This window comes from Mytilus edulis, chromosome 7 (assembly GCF_963676685.1).
Source record: "Mytilus edulis chromosome 7, xbMytEdul2.2, whole genome shotgun sequence".
Classification (NCBI taxonomy): Eukaryota; Metazoa; Mollusca; class Bivalvia; order Mytilida; family Mytilidae; genus Mytilus; species Mytilus edulis.
Genome location: NC_092350.1, coordinates 9,288,614 through 9,310,880, shown reverse-complemented (window position 1 = coordinate 9,310,880; position 22,267 = coordinate 9,288,614). Strand labels below are relative to the sequence as shown.

Here is a 22,267-nt window from a genome sequence, read left to right as displayed (position 1 = left end):
TACAGATTACATATATGTTAAATGATTATGTAGAGGAAGGGTTTATAGAGATCCACCAATAAAAACATTAGAAACTTATTTAAATGGCTTTTAATTGTAATTTACTGTTGTTTATATCATAATTTTTTGTACGTATTATCAAACCGTATATTCTTGTAAGTTTCAAGCGATCTTAATGCAACTAACTTGATGATTTCTTAATTATTTAGAACGAGTCAACTAACTTAATGACTTTTTAATGATTTAATACGAGTAAGATTCAATGGTCCACATTATGAATTATATTATATTTATAGATTATCGTTGGTTATCTCAACGAGTATGATTTTCTTGCTTGAGCTGGTACGGCGAAAGTGAGAAAAGCAATGGAGTTGAAATAACCAATGATAAACTGTGTATCTCTATTTTACCTATGACGACGTTGTTTATTTCATTGACAACGGAACGTGCACCCTTACTTTCTATCAATATGTTTTTGTATCATTCTACTATGTTGAGAAAGGAATATAGTAATTGCAAAGGAATATTTCGAAAAATAGCGATAATATAATATACTTCAAATGCGTATGTTCACAAGAAAAAAATGGCACAAATGTGTGTATAATAAAATATATAAAACCATGATATAATTCAACAATGCTACATTTGGATCATTGTTTCTATCTTGTTACTAAGGTCCCAACTTACCTGCACTGCCCATGACAGATTCATAGAAAACAACCTCATTCATCAAATGTATATTAATATTTGCTTTTATCTCATAATAACTAATAAAAACCAGCACGCCAATATGAAACTATATATATATATATTAACCCAGAGCTACACACAAACCAATTGAAAGCATAAATATTCGTGTACTAGTAATCACTTGTACTTTGTTTCGTCACTTGACCTGTATTTTGAAAATAGTTTCGGCATCATGTAAAATATGATGATAAATTTGAGGAATATTGCTTTTTAGTTTCAATCAAATAAGAAGAAAAAATTTAATGAACAGATGACGATCATGTATAATATTCAACGAAATTGAAGGCAATGAATTATGTAGGTTTCTGACACTTAAATAACATACTGCTAACTTTTAGTTATTTAAAACAAAATTTTCTGACAAAAAATATAAATATTTTTTTTCCAACCTTAATCCTGAAAGAATGTATTGGGATATATCTATAAACATATTTTACCATAAATTTTAAAGCAAATGGTCGAATTGAGGGAACAAATAGACTGAACAGCAGAGTTACTAATGGTGCGGCTCGTGACGGAAGTAGCGTCATCCTAACCCCAGTACAGGAGGGCGCAGTCCAGTCGTTAAGAACCATGTTGCAAAACGGACAAGCACGCGGAACTCCAAGATTAATAGGTAAAAGTATGACCATTAGTGGCCGTCGGCTGTTTTCTGCTATTTGGTCGGGTTGTTATCTCTTAGACATTCTCAATTTTAATATAACATTTAATTGGTTATTTGACATCAGCATTATTTTGAGGACTTATATATCAAATTAAAACTGAATTGTATTGTATTATTTTAGGTGCTTTAAGTTGTGCAAATTGGTCATCGGTACTATAAGAACGATAGAAGTCTCATTTTTTTAAAGTAGAAAATGATTGGAGATTCTAATTCAAAAGAACTGTGGTATATTTTCATGTTTCTGTTCGATCGAATTTTAATGTGAAAAATTAGCGATAGTTTATCAATTGCTAATTTGTAAATAGACATTTAATATGAATACAACAATTCTGACATAGCACCAGATATATCTTAGGAATTCTTGATATTTTTAAAACTAATATATTTTTCATTTAGGGTTTTTAATTCCAACATCTAATGGGCGCACAAGGTTACGACTTATGCCAGGTAAGTCATTCTTTCAATCTAATGTTAACATTGTTTTAAACCTCAGACAAAACATTAGAAGTACATGTATTTTATCAGACACAAAACACACATTTAAAAGTAACGTAAAATTACCATAGCTTCCAAAATACGAGATTGTACATTGTAATTACCCATTTCTCTATCAATTTGTCAAAGCAATATTTATATCTGTAAAGAAATATATACAATGAAAACAATTACAAGTGCATCTATACGTGTAATGTTTAATCTGTATTGAGTGTACATGTTTGACTTCCAGCCTACCTTGTTCGTGGGCCTGATGGTCGGGACAGCCTTAGGCTAGGTAAAAATGAAATATATCAGAAATCATATCATCAGCTACATATAACAATATATCAAATTAAGTTTATAAATACTTACAGAATAAAACTGCTTTTATTCAAATGCCCAAATAACGCCTAATTTTTAAGCGTATATGATAATGTGGCACATTTCTGTAAAATTGTGTATATTGTTTTTATAATAAAGCTCTGCGCCGGAATGATGTTCGTAAATACTTATATTCCGCTTTTACAGCAACCACGAGCAAATAAATACTAAGCTTTCGCATATTTGTGTATCCAGAAGTTATAATCTGCTTTGTGTTTAAGTTAAAGTGTTATTGAACTTAATAAAGCTATTAATTTTTCAAGACAACCGAATATTTAGAGTTCGAGTTCCTCTTGCAGGTATACTTTTGGCATCGGGATTTTGTTTTGATGAAGACTGCATGGAAGTCTGTAAATAAGACATTATTGTTCATTTCAAATGTACTGGAACGTTATAATCAAACACAACCTTTCCAAACTCGTGTTAAGATCAGATCCTGCTGTTCTTCGTAAACATTTCTTCCCTCTAATTCACGAACTCTAAGGAGACGTAAATAATTTTTACCTGAATTGTGCTTCATAAGAATAAGTCTACAAGAAGGTGTATAAAATGATAATCCATTGTTGTAATATCATTCACCAAACTAAAAAATATGTTGTATTTTAATGATAATGGTTTTTGGGATATATGAAATGCATTCAAGCGTTCATTACTAGTAATACAAGCAAATTATTTTCAAATGTCCCTTTCAATAACAATATTGAATCTTAATACTCTCCTGAACGATATTTATGCGCATTATCTTTCGACGACAAAGTACTACGTAATTTTGCTAGTGTATGTATGCTGCTGTTTGATTGAAGAATATTACTATATCATATCATGCTTTCAAATTGCATAGTCTAACAACTAGGACTTGAACTAACTTCGTTTCAGACGCTGAGCAATTTTTCACTAAAGGAGGTAACAATTACCTGTCAAAGTAGCTCACCATCCTTGTATATCTTCCTTTGGAAAGGACAATATTACTCTGTTCTTCCCCTTAGACATATTTATCCATTATTAATTGTGATTAAAAGTTAATAAAAACAACCAAACATCTTATGCTTTTAACCCGAGTATTGGTTGGAGATGTAATTAGATACCTGCAAAATATTTTTTTTTATTATAGAATAGAACTAAGCTGGACAAATATGAATTTTTATTTTATTTACCAACATAAATACATTTTTGTTTTATCTTTCTGACTATGAATACACTAGTTGCCTAGTAATGTTTAACGCAACCAATTAATCAATACCCAATCAACATTCGATAAATTAATCAATACCCAATCAACATTCGATAAATTAATCAATACCCAATCAACATTCGATAAATTAATCAATTAATGGCTCAATCAATTTGTTAACTCTTATCGACTAAATATAATACCGCTGTAGTGTTTAATATTGGTGGTGTTATCAACGTTATTGTTTAATATTGTAATTAACAAGATAAAAATTGAGTATGTTCAGAATGTAATCCATAGTTAGAGAAACTCAACTAATGCTAACCTATTAAAATATCATTTAGAAATAACACTGAAAAGGATAGAAGTAGATATTTAGATTGTTTTGATTATAAATGATTGTTTTGTAAAACTTTATCTATATTTTGTTTGGTACAAAAATCACCTCTTTTATCTCACGTCTTGACCGTTTTTATTTTTTACTCAAGAAGAACACAGTTTATTGGTGAAGAATTATACTGAACAGAAAATATGAAGGATTATTAGATATGTTTTTGATCCATTAATGACATTTCAATTGAACAGAAAATTAAAAACATTAGATTTTAGTTATAATTTGCAAATCTGTTTTTCATATTTCCACTGTTAAGAAATCAAAATTTCAGATTAAAGCAATCCTTTAATATAATGTCCACTATAACAGTATGCATTAACGCATTTGTTAATAGATTTGTTTTTATAGGTGTAAATGTTTTATTTTTAAACAATTAAGATTAGTTCCAAGATTTATTTTACGTTTTGAATTTTTAATTAAACAATAATCCGAGGGTATATTCTATATACTACAGCAAACACATTTGCAGATGAAACTTAAATAAAGTTTATATTGAAATGACAATTCTTAAGTACAAAGAACTTTTTAATAATTTTTGCTGAGTTAATGCTCACATATATCTAATTGATTCAAAGCAGGTCGAGGACGTGTAGATTCTAATGGAATGCCTTTGAATATAAGAACAATTGTTGCTGCTGCCAGAAGGGCCAACTTACTACCAACTAATGCTACAAGCACTGATCCCCAGACAAGAGGTAATTATATGATCTACCAACTAATGCTACAAGCACTGATCCCCAGACAAGAGGTAATTATATGATCTACCAACTAATGCTACAATCACTGATCCCCAGACAAGAGGTAATTATATGATCTACCAACTAATGCTACAAGCACTGATCCCCAGACAAGAGGTAATTATATGATCTACCAACTAATGCTACAATCACTGATCCCCAGACAAGAGGTAATTATATGATCTACCAACTAATGCTACAAGCACTGATCCCCAGACAAGAGGTAATTATATGATCTACCAACTAATGCTACAAGCACTGATCCCCAGACAAGAGGTAATTATATGATCTACCAACTAATGCTACAAGCACTGATCCCCAGACAAGAGGTAATTATATGATCTACCAACTAATGCTACAATCACTGATCCCCAGACAAGAGGTAATTATATGATCTACCAACTAATGCTACAAGCACTGATCCCCAGACAAGAGGTAATTATATGATCTACCAACTAATGCTACAAGCACTGATCCCCAGACAAGAGGTAATTATATGATCTACCAACTAATGCTACAAGCACTGATCCCCAGACAAGAGGTAATTATATGATCTACCAACTAATGCTACAAGCACTGATCCCCAGACAAGAGGTAATTATATGATCTACCAACTAATGCTACAAGCACTGATCCCCAGACAAGAGGTAATTATATGATCTACCAACTAATGCTACAAGCACTGATCCCCAGACAAGAGGTAATTATATGATCTACCAACTAATGCTACAAGCACTGATCCCCAGACAAGAGGTAATTATATGATCTACCAACTAATGCTACAAGCACTGATCCCCAGACAAGAGGTAATTATATGATCAGTTTACTCTCCCTTCGCACTGTCATCTTACTGTCAACTCAACTGGTCAGCCTTCTCATAGTCTCACTCCAATTAGTGATCATTACTTTTTATCTATATCTATATCTATTTTTGAAGTGGACTATTTAGACTTGAATGAAACATACATACATGGTTGTATCTGTATCTTTAAAGCCTTAATAACAATACACAGACCAACATTCGAATTCCGTTTTACCATATAACGCAAAAAGGGGATCACAATTTTTTACTATTTAAATCATTTACTTATTTTATTTGTACCTTTGTGACATTCCAAAATAATATTCTGTAAGGCATAAGCTGCGATCCTTGTTATCTGCTGCATGTTCGATATTAAGAAACTTAACAGTTTTTGGTCGTAATATCTGCATGTTAATTTTATGTCTAGTCAAAAAACTATTTTATAACCGCGCGGGAATACTCTACAAACGGTTTTGGCATTTGTCTAAATTAGAAAATTATATCTTGACCTGAATGGTCATTAGGCTAATCAAAGCTTTTTAGGTACCGAACCACATTAATGCATGTGTTTTTTTCATCTAAAACATAAGATACCATAGTCCATTGAAAAAATCTACTGCAATTTTACTGAGAAATCACTGAATGCAACCACGAAAAATGTTTTGAACTAGAGTCACGCATATTACCAGGAGCGGTGTAAGACTAATTTGTCTGTGTATTTCATCCTTTTCATCCTTTTCCCCTAAATAATTTCAATTATAAAAGATGTAAAAACATTTATAAAAGTCATTTAATCTGTTGATCATTATGACATTATAACTTTCTAAAAATAAATATTGTTTTATTTTAGTTCAACAAAGAAGACCATCTATGGTAATCCTCAGACCAAGAACTGGACAATCAGGTACTTTATTAATTTATTTCTATTAGATTACAATTTAATGATTGTACCTCGTAGTGTGCAAAATAAGCATGTTAAAGCAGTATCAATTTAAATATAACAATATCAATATGACCAATTAAACAAATGAGTAGAAGTATTGCAAGCATTCTGACACAATAATTGAACTACTAAAACGCCTGCTAGTTGGTCAATACAAGTCTGTCCAATAGGAATAATCCACGATGCCACTCGCATGATCGTATTTTTTTTTCATACGTAAAACGTATTTGTTATGAGTAATGAAATGTATTTTTACATTAAAGAAGTATTCTTCTTTCAATAAATAATGTTATATATTACATTATATACTTTGAGAAAGTCATCGATGGAACTTGTAGAACGTAAGGCAAATAAAGATATTTCGATTTAAACTAACAATTAAGTTTTTGAGATGTCCTTTCTGTTTTTCGGCTTTTGGCTTTTAGTGTCACTGATGGAGATTAAACTAATCAATCAAATGAAACTTAATAAACAGTAACAATTTGACTATAATTAGTTATCAAAGGTACCAGGATTATAATTGAGTACGCCAGACGCACGTTTCGTCTACATAAGACTCATCAGTGACGCGCATAATCCTTTCCTAATCAAACAAAATACTTTACGAAAACATATTTTTATCTATACTACAGGCACAAGAAGTTCTACTCGTACTAGTCAACAACAGAATAGAATAATTCCTCAGCGGCGACGACAAAATGAAATCCGACGTTCACAGTCAAGTGGACGTTCACAGACGAGTGGAAGATCACAGACCAATGGACGCTCACAGACAAGTGGTCGTTCACAGACGAGTAGACGTCCACAGACGAGTGTGGACGAGGTAGTTGAAGTTACAATAAACCATACTGGACCAAATACTGCAGGAGCTGTACCGGCCGGTGTTCAGACCGAAAACGTTCCAACGACTCAACTAGATCAAAACTCCCAACAGCAGTCAAGAAATAGATTTTTGGATACTGTGAGAAGCATGCGAAGGACTCAGACATCAAACAAGTTACCAAGTATGAGGAGATTAAACGTTTTGGACAGATCTACTGGACAATTAACGACCAAAACGATGGATAGATCTAACATTGACACGTCTTCTCAGAATCGCCGCGTTAACACACTGGCAGATAGAAATAGAATGCTTGAAACTAACAGAAACAGGATACCAGAAAGAAACAATAACAGACTACAGGATACACGTACAGAACCAGTCGATTTGTTTAACTCACCAAGATCTGTAAATCTAATTGGCGACACCGGCAGTTCAAATGGTCAGTCAGGTGATCAAACTAGAAAAGTATCTATATCAATTAATACTAACCAAGGCGGTAGTAATATTAATAATGAAAAAACAAACGTGCGGTCAGACACTAACTTGTCTCAAGGCGCTGTGTCCATGTTTGACAACTCCAAATTACAAAATAACAATCGTTTTCAGAACTTTGGAGCAAGAGATCAGTTAAGTGCTCAAAATCGTAATGTTTTTGACCGGCTAAGTGGTAATAATTTTGACGGTCAGGGCCAAGACCCACATAATTTTTTGACACCTGTTAACCCAGAGCCATTTCATCACAAGAGTATTAATTTTAATGATCCTGGTTTACAAGACCACCACCTAGATGTTCACAATAACCTTCAAAATACACCGACATTTTTGTCATCATCATCATCATCACAAAACATCAACCAAATACACGCACCTAATAGTAATGGACAAAATTCAGGTTTAAGTTCACAACAGAACACACAAGCTGATCAGTTTGCGCCAAATAGTAATTTAGTTGGACATCAAACATCTGTACAAAGTAATTCACATACGTTAATGAACAATCCAGATCTTCTAAATGATCAAAACATTGCAAATCTACAAAACAATCAGTTGTCAGGCTTGACACTAAATGACATTTTTCCAGGAATGCAAATGGGGAACAAACAACAAATACTGAGACCATTATCAAATCCAACAAATGAATTTCAATCACAAAATACGCATAATGATAATTTCAACCAACCAACTCAAAACTCGTTTCAAAGTAATAGTAATTTTCAGAACATAAACCAACAAAACATACAAACTGCTAACCCTAAAATTCAAAATATACAAAGCACACAAACTGCTAACCCTAAGAATGAAAATCTACAATCACTTCTTCAACAAGTTATTACAAAATTACTTGCAACTAATAACAACATTGGCGCTACACCTGTCATTACACAACCTGTCACTCACAATGACATTCCACCGTCGTCAAATAACAATAATGGCTTATCATCATTGGGAAATAGTTTATCATCTAACCTTAACACAATGAATACATTACAACAGTCACCAAGCACTAGCACAGGAGTGGATAATAGTCACATAAATATGATTAGCGGTATACAACATCAGAATCAAGCTAACACATTACAACAGAGACCAAGCATAAGCACAGGAGTGGATAATAGTCACATAAATATGATTGGCGGTATACAACATCATAATCAAGCAAAAACATTACAACAGAGACCAAGCATAAGCACAGGAGTGGATAATAGTCACATAAATCTGATTGGCGGCATACAACATCAGAATCAAGCAAACAAATTACAACCGACACCAAGCACTAGCACAGGAATGGATGCTAGTCTCATAAATTCGATTGGCGACATACAACCTCAAAATCAAGCTAATACATTACAGGCACTTTTGACGAATTTACTACAACAAACACCAGGTTCAGGTGGACTAGCAGTAAATCAAAAACCAATTCATTCTACTCAAAACATGATAGGAAACAAACAACAAACACAAAGTGGACAGACAGCAAACAAAAACCAACTTAATTCTATCCAAAACATGTTAGGAAACAAACAACAAGCATCAGGATTGAGTGGACAGGCAGCAAATCAAAACCAAGTTAATTCTATCCAAAACATGTTAGAAAACAAACAACAAGCATCAGGATCAAGTGGACAGACAGCAAATCAAAACCAACTTAATTCTATCCAAAACATGCTGAATACAATGCAACACACACAAGGTTTAAGCGGACAAGCATCAAATCAAAACCAAGTTAATTCTATCCAAAACATGCTGAATACAATGCAACAAACACAAGGTTTAAGCGGACAAGCATCAAATCAAAACAAAGTTAATTCTATCCAAAACATGTTAGGAAACATACAACCAGCACCAGATTCGAGCGGACAGGCAACAAATAAAAATAAACTTCTTTCTATTCAAAACATGTTAGAAACTATGCAGCAGACACAAGGTTTAAGCGGACAAGCATCAAATCAAAACCAAGTTAATTCTATCCAAAAATTGTTAGGAAACATACAACAAACACCAGGTTCGAGTGGACAGGCAACAAATCAAAACCAAGTTAATTCTATCCAAAACATGTTAGGAACAATGCAACAAATACCAGTTTTAAGTGGACAGGCATCTAATCCAAAACAACTTAATTCTATCCAAAACATGCTGGATAGAATGCAACAAACACAAGGTTTAAGCGGACAAGCATCAAATCAAAACCAAGTTAATTCTATACAAAACATGTTAGGAACAATGCAACAAACACCAGGTTTAAGTGGACAAGCATCAAATCAAAACCAAGTTAATTCTATCCAAAACATGTTAGGTACAATGCAACAAACACAAGGTTTGGGTGGACAGGCTGAAAATCAAAACCAACTTCTTTCTATTCAAAACATGCTTGGAACCATGCAACATACACCAGGTTTAAGTGGACAAGCATCAAATCAAAATCAACTTCTTTCTATTCAAAACATGTTAGAAAACAAACAAAACAATGTTCCTTTTATGTCTACAACGAACTTTGCAACAAAACAGCAACAACATACAGGACAACCAAGTACAAGTTCAAATTCATTATCCAATCCTCAAGACAATGTGTCAGTATTGCTGCAGACATTACTTAAGCAAAACAACTTAGGAACCAACACAAATCAGGATTTGCAGAATAGTAATCAACATTTTGGGCTGAATGGATTACTATCAAACGCTAACATGGTTCCACATACCAACATTAACCAACAAAATAATCCTAACATTTTAAATACACCAACCGACACTAATCTTGCAACGGCACAACGAATTGTTAATATACAAATGCAAAACGCTCTACAGCCTCAAGACTTCGGATTAAGTGGAGGTCATGATATAAGTCACATTAATACATTTGGTCATTCGACCAATAATTTGGCAGCACAAATGAATCCAAACATGTTTAACATACAAAATTTATTACAGGGAAATTCACTTTTGCAAAGCATGCCATCAACCCAGAATCAAGGTCATAATATGTTATTTGGTCATAATCTACCACAAAATAACATGATGAATAACATGTTGGCAATCCCTATCACAAAAAACCACCTGCAAAATTCAATTAACAACAACCAAGGCTTACGCCAATTATTACAACGTAACATACAACAAATACTAATGCAACAAAACAATCAAATTATGGGAGCACAAGGATTTTTAGGCCTTAACAATGCAACTAAATCTTTCCCTAATAATCAACTAGCTCCAAGTGATGTGGTTATTGATAATACAACCAGAAATAGTACCGGTACAACTGTCACACCTTCTAGCATTAAGGTTGGAGCTATAGAGACATTAAATTTGACAGTGAATCCCACGAAACCATCATTGTTCTCAACGTTTGAGACTTCCTTCCCGACTAAACAAGTACTTGTGGATACCCTTGGAAGTATGCCAACTAAACACGTTTTGGATAATCTTGGAAGTATGCCAATAGAAACTTTAAATTCTTTGCCGACTAAACACGTACTGGATACTATTGGGAGTATGCCAATAGAAACTCTCAATACTTTGCCGACTAAACACGTACTGGATACTATTGGGAGTATGCCAATAGAAACTCTCAATACTTTGCCGACTAAACACGTACTGGATACTCATGGGAGTGTGCCAATAGAAACTCTCAATACTTTGCCGACTAAACACATACTGGATACTCATGGGAGTATGCCAATAGAAACTCTCAATACTTTGCCGACTAAACACGTACTGGATACTCATGGGAGTATGCCAATAGAAACTCTCAATACTTTGCCGACTAAACACGTACTGGATACTATTGGGAGTATGCATTTGGACACTTTAAATACATTGCCAATTAAAACCGTTTTGGATACTCATGGAATTATGCCAATGGACACTTTAAATACATTTCCGACTAATCAAGTACTTGTGGAAACTCATGGAATTATACCAATAGACACTTTAAATAATTCAGTTGCAGTAATTTACCATCCAAATGCTACAACCGTAAATCTTGGAAATAACTTCGGCACTCTGATGGATAACATAACATCAACATATAACACAGGAAGTGAAATATATAATCTAACCACAGACTTGAACATAACTGCTAATAACAACGTGACTTCTATGTCTAACATTACATATATTGGCATGGCTACTTATACTAATCTAACAGCCAATGTTAATGATGTCATTACTTATACTAATATGACAGAGTTCCTGTCAAATGCTACGTTAACATCTAATGCTACAAATGCTATGTTAACATTAAATGCTACAAGTGATATGTTAACATTAAATGCTACAAGTGATATCGTTAACAGTACATTATTAAATAGTACTAATGTTTCTTCTGTGAATATAAATGATGTCCTACCGACAGCACCAGTTGTTCCTGTCTCATCGACGAATGCAGAGCCACACATTATCGATATCAGTGGTAAGTATTATATCATTTAGACATCTGATAATATAATTATCTGATATATAATGAAAGAATATTTCAAGCTTACCATATTTTCGAGGAATATTTTCATTTTATTTGGTTATATTATATAAAATACCGGGTTTTCAATGTTAAGGTGGAATACCACCATTGATTTCTTCTATATATTAGTCTTTGTTGAATTTGCACTTTCCAAAAAAAATGTGCAGAATTTAATTTTGTTTTAACTAAAGAAATACTTGGCATGATTAACGTTTTATTCTGTCACGTAAAATAAAAAATCTCACATAATGTTTCATTGCATATAAGAAAATAACCATCACTGGTAGTTAACCTTTCAAATTGTGATTCATTTTCTTCCTTGTACAAGCTTTAGTAACATGTAACCTTAAATTTCCAAAATATTCTAGAGAAATACAAATTAAAATAATAATGGTGCTTTGACACACCCAATGTATATGTCTATGACACAGATTTTTTTTTTACTGCAATGAAATGTAAGATAAATTTCCTTCAACTGTCAAATTCAAGGAAAATATTTTTCCCCCGAACCTTTTTTGTATACAACTTGATGTGACGTGCCATGATTTGGTGGTATTACACATTAAGGGCAGACTCAATTTCATTGATTTTTCTCTAATAGAAAATGAAAAGTCGTAAGGGTTCCGACCAAGTGTCTCGCCTACTGTTGCTGTTGTCTATGTTTTCAGTGTGATACATGATTGCTTTGTATCGCTTTAGCGTTAAAAGTCGATCAACAATAATTGGGAAAAATAATTAGATATTTTCCTTTAGAAACTATCTTTTGATTGCAAGAAGATTCTGTCGCATTTATTTGGTTTCGTAAGGATGATTTATGTTTCTAATAAATTTTACAAAACCTTAATAGTAGACTGTATGCCTGTATGTAAGGTCAACTGGAAGTCCAATTATAAGTATTATACGAAAGAACAGGAAATACATTTTTATACTAGCTTTTGATCATAACAGACTTTTATCCAAGTTTGGTACAAATCTATGGTAGTTTTAGAACGTTATCAATATTTTTAAAACTTTAAGTACAGAGTTAGTGTGATGTTAACTGGCAGAAAAAAAACCTTATTTCATTCATACTCTAAATACGGGAAAACGGGATTTTTTTTTAACCAAAATTGACTTCTGGATACTATCTTATGATCATAAACAAGCTTCTGTCCAGGTTTGGTAGACATTAAAGATATTTTAAGAAAGTCTTTAGAATTAAAAATAACTTAAACTACAGAGTGAATGTAATGTTAACTGGCAAAAACAGTCAATTTGTATGCAAAATATTGATAAACAGGATTTCCTTTTACATATGTTACTTTTGAATTCTATCTAAGGATCATACACAAGGTTCTGTCCAAGTTTGGTAGAAATCAAGGATAGTTTAAGAAAGTCATTACAATTTCAAAATCTTTAACCACAGAGTGAGTATTTGTGAACGACGGAATGTAGGATAGCTATGTATCGCTTTTTTAAAAGTCACAAGCTCCAAAAAAATATAATGAGTGGCTTTGGAGATATTACATGTCTCTCCAGTGATGATCGAGTCTAAAACATTTCTAAATCTGGAGAAATATGGAGAACTATTAAACTAAAGGGATCAAAACGGACAAAAAAGTACAGCAAAAGCATGAAAACGAATTAGAGTTTACAATGAGGGAAACATATTCCATAATTGAAAATAATTTCCCAAATTTGATAACAGAAAATCGAATGAAGCTATATCCTTATATTCTTCCAGTAACGAAATACTGGTTACTGGGCTATAGAAACCCTCGGTTACTAGCAGTGGTTATAACAACACAAACGGTAGCTTTTTTGCTGCTCTCGATGTGCTTGAATTTTTTGAAAGAAACCGGATTTCACACTGAATACAAGTTTTGATATATTTGTTTAAGATTTATACATTACATCCAACTTTACTATATCTAATTTATTATAATTGCAGTATCAACAACATCGAAACCATCAGCATTGGACATATTAGGACCGAATGGAAGATTGACAAGCACATTAAAGAAAAGCTTAGGAATCAAGAATGTAGACAAAGCAACTTTGAAAGGCCTGATTTCTAACGTCCTTCGTGATCTGTTCAAACAAAACTTCATTGATCCTGTGAAGGGAACATTGAAAGCTTCGCTGAATTATACAACAATGTTGAACAGTGTTAAGAAAGTTCTGATGAAATCAAAAAGCAAATTATTAAAACTCAGACAGCAAGTTGGTGAGTAAATGTTTACTGCTTGAAAAAGAATGTTGCGCTACATATACAGTCGACTCTCGTTATGTCGAAGTCAGCCGGACCAGAGAAATATTTCGAGATACACGTAGTTCGACTCAAACGAACACCGGAAGTTCGACAATCTAAGGGACACAACTCTTGCCTAGCTTGGTAAAGCTAAAATAAATCCGGGTGAATATGGCAAGGGGATCGATATTCTAGTATCAGATCGATGTATTTGTATGTCACAGTCTTTTATTATTATAATGACATTATTTTTACTTATTCGATTGTCTCAATTAAAAAAAAATCCTATGGCTTTTCCAAGAGTGTAAATTCCAATCGATAGTTTCGTTATTCAGGTCAGTTATAGCTGACAAAATTGTTTATTCTCGGATACAAAAGATTTAAGAAAATTTTGATTTCTATTCATTTTGTTTTATCTCACTCTTTCTTTTCAAAAGAAAATATAACAAGATCAAAGACGCCGTTTGAGTAGTTTTTAGGTGATTATCAACGGAAGCCATAATCCTCACTTTATACACACCCAAGCTCATTAGTGTTAATCACAAATTAATTGTTTTGTAAACATTTTAAATACTTTTTCATGAACATTAACAATGTATCACTAATTATTTATCAAAATTCTATAAAAGATAATCTTAGGTAAACACTCATGGAAATAGCATGTCATAAATCAATACAGTGGTCAATGACCGGAAATTTAATTACACGTGTATTGTCAGATTAACTCTTCAATCCATTTAAATCCCGGAGGTCATGTTTTGACATATGTGTATTAGTTCGAGATAAAAAAAAAAAGAATTTTGAATGCTTTTGTTAACCTTGGGACCGTAGATTTAGTTCGACTCAACCGAAATTTCGACTCATCCAATTTCGACTCATCAGGAGTCGAATTACATACTTTTGTATGGAATAAAGTTCGGGACCACGTGAAAACTTCGACTCATCCGAAATTTCGAGTCAACCGAGTTCGAGACAACGAGAGTTAACTGTATCTATCTTTATAGTTATAACCACTCTACAGTGCTAAAATATGGAAAGTTGAATAAACAAAACACTTCACAAAATACAATATTTAGAATTGGAAATGGAAACGGTTAATGAGATAAAGAAAACATAACCCGAAAACAAAGCAGATACTTGCCCAAGGCTTACAATGGATCTTCAAGGTAGCGAGACAATCTCGTACCCGCAGGCTGGATTGAGCTGACCCACTGTACAATAATGTAAACTACTTCATCGAAATAAACGCAATACTGTGCCCATATAGTAGAAAAATGGCTATTGATTTCTATAATTTACTATCTGTGACTGGTTTTGGTGGCCTTTCACATAGATAAGATCGTCGGTTGGTTCTTTTAAATGGATTCTTGTTTACTGTCATAAGGATTTCAATCAGTTGGACATTTTGTAAATAAAATATGATTTTGTAATTTCTTATTTCCCCTGTATAACTATTTTATGTAACATAAATACCTTAAATACCAGATAATAATTAAAGTTAACATAAGCAGGGAAAATTACAAATAAGGCCTGAAAAAGTTTTAATTTTGCACAGTCAAATAAAACCAAATCGTTGATTTTATTTAAAACCGTTGAATAAAGGGTACAGAAAACTATTTGATGTCAATATCAAGATCAGTTTTTTAAGTTGTACTATAACCATTTCGTTTTGTGATTGAATTGTATATTTAATATTCCAGCTATTTCGCCTTCCAAGATGCAAATTATTCTGAATAGAAGGGGACTTGACGTTGGATCTAAACATTTACAGCACGTTAGCAGCATGTCTCCGTCACCTTTGCCTGTTACAAAATTCGTTACAACACAACCATCAACGATTAAACAACCTACACTAGAAGCACCTACGCCATCTCAGCTCATCATAGACAGTGTCGGAAATCATGGCGTCATTACGAATCAACATTTCGGACCAACCCCAGGAGGAGGTGTTGCTGTTTGGTTTTCTAAACCTTCTCCGACCCCTATTGTCGGTAGTGGAAGCCTTAGTCAATATCATCAGTCTAATCATTTATCCAATCCAGTCATACAATCTTCTGGAGATTTTTCTGTCAATGGGATGGCAGCACCATCTGACATGAACGCAATACCAGTGACGTCACCGGATCATGCTGTCTCTCTTTTCGCAACTTCTAATCCAATAGGATTTAATGACATATTAAATCCTGTAACACATATTCCAAATATAATGACAACAGTATCATCATTGCTGCCGCACAACTACGTAACAGATCCAACACTTCAATTTATGGCGGCGATGACAACACCAACGTCACAGATATCTAATTTAGGTAAACTTATTTCACATTTTGTGGATGTAGCGTTTAATAGTATATCAAATTATGTTAGTGTAAATGCTAAACCTGTAAATGGTAGTGTTATCACTAAACATGATTCGAATAATACACATTACAGTGTGAAAACAAATAGCACCACATATAATTCAACTGATAGTACATTGCCTAGTGATAACCCATACAATATAAGCGATCAAATAAACTCAACTCTAGATACAAGAAACACTGGTTTAAACATATCACAATCACATTCTTCCTTTGAATCAGTTAGCGTTAATGCTAATACATCTGACATCCTGAATCAGAATATGACAGTAGTTGATAATAGTAGTATAATAGTTAACACGACTACACAAGCACTTGTTACGCCAACATCGACCGTAACTACTACAATGATTTCAACGAGTACAACCGAGGCAGCTACTACTACTGAGCCTGGAGAATCCATTCGACTTCCGGATGGAACAATAATTAACGCTTCAATGTTAGAAAACATGGATCCAGAGCAGGCTGAAATTCTGTCGGAATTGTCAGAACGTGGAGCTTAAAGTGTTAGTATATCAATGAGTCAAATATGTCGTTTTCATGGTCGGATATGTTGCTAATCATGTGCATCAAATAATTCATGCAATTCCGTGCCTTTATTATATTTATGTTTTACTTGTGAGTAAATTTTACACTAATCGAAGCAAGAGGGAACATTTTAAACAACAAGTTCTACGAATTATCTCTGATTGAGGTTGTAAAATATTACAAGGCAGAAGACGCTATTTCCGAGAATATGAATTATTTGAGACATACACTGTATTGTGATGTTGGGGATATATGCTATGCGTTATGTACTGAATATCTACTATGCGTTATGTACTGAATATCTACTATGCGTTATGTACTGAATATCTACACAGTTATATGTTAGGTCTCAGTATTCAGTATATAAACATCAGAAAGCAGTAACCTGACATTTATATTCACCGTCTACAAATTAAAACCAACTCCGATGATATTCGTTTACACTTAAGCAAAGTGCATATGTTTATTATAATTAAGGACCTTATAGTTTATATACTGTTGCTTTGTTTGTTAATCATTTGGGAATTACCTTTATATTTTTAGGATGGAACATCGTGTAGAGATCTTCTACCTTACTGTGTATGAACAAACAGACTTTATTCTTCACACCTACCTCTGTTCATTTTCTAACACATCTTTTACACAAAACAATATAATCTCATTTGCTTTATATGTCATGGTATATCATAGCATTATAACAACCAATGTATAGCGTTACACTAATCAACACATAACAAGTGTCAACTATGTACTGTCCATGTGTATGTGTATGTGTATTGCATGAGCATTAATTGAAAAAGATAATAAACTATTGTTAACTATTTATTATGTTATAGACTTGTACATCTTTTTCCATTTCCAATGGTTTAAGTCAATGATAACGTTTTTTCTTCAATGACCTTCAAGTAAATAGTCAATTGATAAGGATGTATTTATATTTGTCTTTTCGTCTTTCTTTTTTTACCAGATGTCATCAGTTGTCGTTGACTTTTGATTTTTATTGCCTCGTATATACTTTCTTACATTTTAATATATATTTCAGCTTCTCCCTCAGGCAGCTTAACGGGACCAGGTGGTGTTCCAGTATTTATGCCAAGTCCCGTATAACGGAAGTTCTATTCGGAAGGTCTTGGGACTGAGTCTACAAAACAAAAAGTACGACAACAATGGAAGATGAATTCGTTGTTTTGGAAATCATTTCACCAACATCTACAAATAATAACTGTTACAATTTCTTGTTGTTTTTCGATGTTAAAGCATATGTTTCATTCAATTTAAAATTGTATCGTGTCTTTCTTGAGAAACGAGTTATTTGATTTTGATTCAAATGCAAATATTACAATACGCAAATAGTGTATTTGCCAATTATCTTTTTCATTCTGCTATTAATCACTCACACACAAACGCTTAATCAAGTTGTTACGCTTTGTCAATTTTAGATTGGTTCTAATGTAACACACCTACTGAAAAAGATTACATATACTCATCACAACTAGATATGCTTTTCCGGCTAGTTCATAGACATGAAATGTATGTCCTTTCTAAGGAAAACAACTTGTACGCCTGGTATTTCATTAGAGAGTCAATGACGGATTTGACAGAAAAGCTATCATTTTGGAGATAAGACCTATTTGAACACCGTAATACCAACGTTATATCTAACTATGTTATCGTACAAAAGAATTTGTTGGTAGTTATATTTCATAGTGAGATTGTTAAATCAGGTACTTTTGACATACCTCACATCAATATATTTTTGATAAATGCATTACAATGAACTAATTATCTTTTTGTTACAGTTTGTATGAATATCTTTAGGAATATTTTCATGATTAACATATGTTCATGTATAACTGCATTTATGGACCTGTTTTAAAAAGGGTATGTAGTTCAATATACCACGATGTGCAATTATCTGAAATTTTGATTAATTATTTTTAATAAGGAATATTATGAAAAGTCTACTTATAAGTATCAGAAATGCATAATTTGTTCATCATTTTGTTTAATATTTGTACAAATATCATGTCATATTTATAATAAAACATTTGTTCGTATTTCATGTTGTATTCATACTAAAAACTGACTTAAAGAAAAGTACATTTTTAATGAAACCTAAGTCTTAAAAGACATGCGAATCAACCATGAATGAATGTTGTATGAGACAAAAGATACACCAAAATTTAGATAAGTGAATATAAGCAATTATAGGCAAACGAAAGGCATTCAAAAATGTAAAAAAAACATAGCGTATAGTCGGCTATGTGCGGTCAAGCAATACAGTTTTAAAAAAGAAACAAAAGATCAAAAGACAAATTCGAGCACACAAAACACAGAAATGAAAACTAAAGTCCTATCTACAAAAATTACACCACAACCTGGATTAAGCTCAGGTGCGCCGGAAGGGTAAGCAGATCCTGCTTTAGATGCGGTACCCTCCGAGTCACTTAGCTCATGAAAGAACAAAACCGGTGACAAATCTAATTCACAACCGGACAAAGGAGTAAGCATTGCGTTTATGACGATTGGAACATATCTGTAGTAATCTTTGAAATAGATATTCCATAATGGTCAACAAACTCTTTATGGCTTCCAGAAAAATTCTATTTGTATCGAAGAGCAGTAAGCAGCAGTAACTTATGTAAAATGTGTATCCAGTTGAAACGAGTTCCAGAGCTTGTATTTCATTGATACATATTACTTCTTAGAAACTATCAATTAAAGTAGTAAAGTTGAATAATCCTTTCAAAAACATCAGGGGTTGTTTGACCGTTTCAATTGATCACAACCATACCCTTTTCTCCCATTAGACATCATCGAATTATACTTATCCCCGTGTTTGTACACAAAATCTACGGATAAATCATGTGGAGCACGATATGCTTAAAATACTGAATAAATAAAATAAAATATTGAATTGAATTGAATTGAATTGCTTACCCTTCCAGAAAAACTAAGATCATCCCGGCACTCTTGTGTTCTTTATGCTCGGTCATTTGTTTTCTTTGTTGTAATATGCATACTGTTGTTTTTATCATGATTATCTTTTGTTTTTTGCTATTGCATTGTCAGTTTTTTTTATATCAACATGTGAGTTTTGATATCCCTTGGATATCATCTGTTTCTTTTTTAATGCCGGCTGGTCAGATTTTGAACGATAAATTACCAACCAATTATGAACTGGGGAATGCATAGTTGTCTCATCTTTTAAAAATCGATTTGTGCTTCCAACAACTAGTTTATCAATATTCATATCCATTTAGGGTTATAAGAACGTCAACAGTCTTCGGATGTCATCTCTATGGTTAATTAGATGATACATAGACATTAATACACACAAAATGATAATACATATGATTGAGTCCGTTCATTTTTATTGTATTAATTTGGATTTTTTGTAAATTACGTAAACGTTACGTTTTTGTATGTTATTAATTAAATATAATAATTAAAATCAAATCGATGAATACAAATGTGACAGCTTTAAAACGCAGGAACAATTAATCGTTTTGTAAATTCATCTCTTTATGATTTATTTTGAACAAACGACACACAGAACATCTGCCTCATTGGTATACGGAGGACATCTCAAACTGCCACATTTTGTTCGGAGAGGATAAAACAAAATGCCATGTTCATCTTTATTCTTGTTGTCCAACGTCTCTGGATTTATGTCAACACATGCGAAATCCTTATTGTTGTGAGTATAATGATCACTCATCAGATATCCATCATACTCTGAATTCCATCCTTTATAACAAGTCTTCCGACCTAAAATATTTTGAAAGTAAGAATTTAATTAATAGTATTTTGCCCACACCAAATACATTGTCTATCGTACATGAAAATTAGGATGTATTCACATACGAAATAACACGAATGGTCTTTTCCGTAAATTGTTTGTCTTTAAAACATATTCATTCGTAATAAGTTGGGCGAAAGATACCAGAGGGACAGTCCAACTCATAAATCGAAAATAAACTGAGAACGCCACTGCTAAAAAAGAAAAAAAGACAAACAGACAAATAATAGAACACATCACACAACATAGAAAACTATAGACTAAGCAACACGAACCCCACGATAAACATAATGATATTAAGACGTGCTGTTCCATCTATAAGGATGTTATGGTTATATTTAATTCTCCCTTTACAATACAAAATATGTTGAATATCACCTTATATTTTCAAAAATATTTAGTTTTTTCGTTGGACACAAATCTTCTATGTTTTAAAATTTTAGAGAGACAAAAACAGCTTCACCTGCAAAGTTGGAAATATTCATAACAGGATTTAAGGGTACATAAGTCAATGTAATAAGAATAATTTATGGAAATATAGACTTCACAAGAATATGAAACATAACAAATATGTCAAACTCCAAAACTGTCAGGTGCACTCGACTCTTATTCGACTTTCCAAGATTGGTGATTTTTTCCGGTCACTTCGTTTTCCTCCAACCGTAAAAACTGACTACCACGGAATAGCCCAAGAGTGGCGATTAAAAGTGGCTCTTAAAAGTGGAGTTTAAACACCAACAATCGATCAAAACTGTGAACATATCTATTAGAAATAATAAACTTCTGTCACTAACACCAAATTCTCAAAATAAAAGAAATCTTAAAACATAACTATATATTAGAGAAATAAAAAAATAAAAAAATAAACGATAATATAACGTATAAAAAATATTTAAAACTACTAAAGCTAGATGAAAACACTTAACGTGATGAAACAAATCACTTCGTCCTACACTCTTATATTATTTTAGTATAGTCTGTTATACAATAAAGTCATAAAAATTACAGGTTATTTTCATTGGGAAGTTCAGTTATAATTATCACTTATATAATCAAATAAAAAAACTATGCCGCAATTATATAGCTTTGTTTGCTGAAAGAGACGTTCAGCCACAACAATCAATCAATTGCAGTGAACATTGATCTTCAAAATGTTAGCTTAAGTAGAGTGATGGTTAAGTGAAGAAAATTAGACTGTAGACGACTATCTAAAGTTTTGTAACCACATGTTGAGCAGGATCTGCATAC

At 32.7% G+C, this 22,267-nt stretch overlaps 1 protein-coding gene across 3 annotated transcripts; it reads left to right on the top strand.

Annotated features, from left to right (window-relative positions):
* The first annotated feature begins 1,122 nt into the window (after positions 1-1,122).
* Positions 1,123-19,274, top strand: LOC139529872 (type-2 histone deacetylase 2-like). 3 transcript variants are annotated; one of them, XM_071325812.1, is made up of 7 exons: positions 1,123-1,366; positions 1,811-1,861; positions 2,142-2,186; positions 4,416-4,532; positions 6,227-6,280; positions 6,952-7,581; positions 18,260-19,274. In XM_071325812.1, exons 1-7 carry the CDS (start codon positions 1,324-1,326, stop codon positions 18,322-18,324), a joined length of 1,005 nt encoding a protein of 334 aa, XP_071181913.1. In that variant the 5' UTR covers positions 1,123-1,323; the 3' UTR covers positions 18,325-19,274. The 3 variants fall into 3 exon arrangements, with proteins under 3 accessions (XP_071181913.1, XP_071181912.1, XP_071181911.1); XM_071325811.1 differs by lacking the exons at positions 1,123-1,366; positions 1,811-1,861; positions 2,142-2,186; ... (1 more) ...; positions 6,227-6,280; positions 6,952-7,581 and adding exons at positions 11,044-12,051; positions 14,030-14,305; positions 16,030-16,638; positions 17,761-17,796; XM_071325810.1 differs by lacking the exons at positions 1,123-1,366; positions 1,811-1,861; positions 2,142-2,186; ... (1 more) ...; positions 6,227-6,280; positions 6,952-7,581 and adding exons at positions 11,044-12,051; positions 14,030-14,305; positions 16,030-16,638.
* Positions 19,275-22,267: the final 2,993 nt, after the last annotated feature.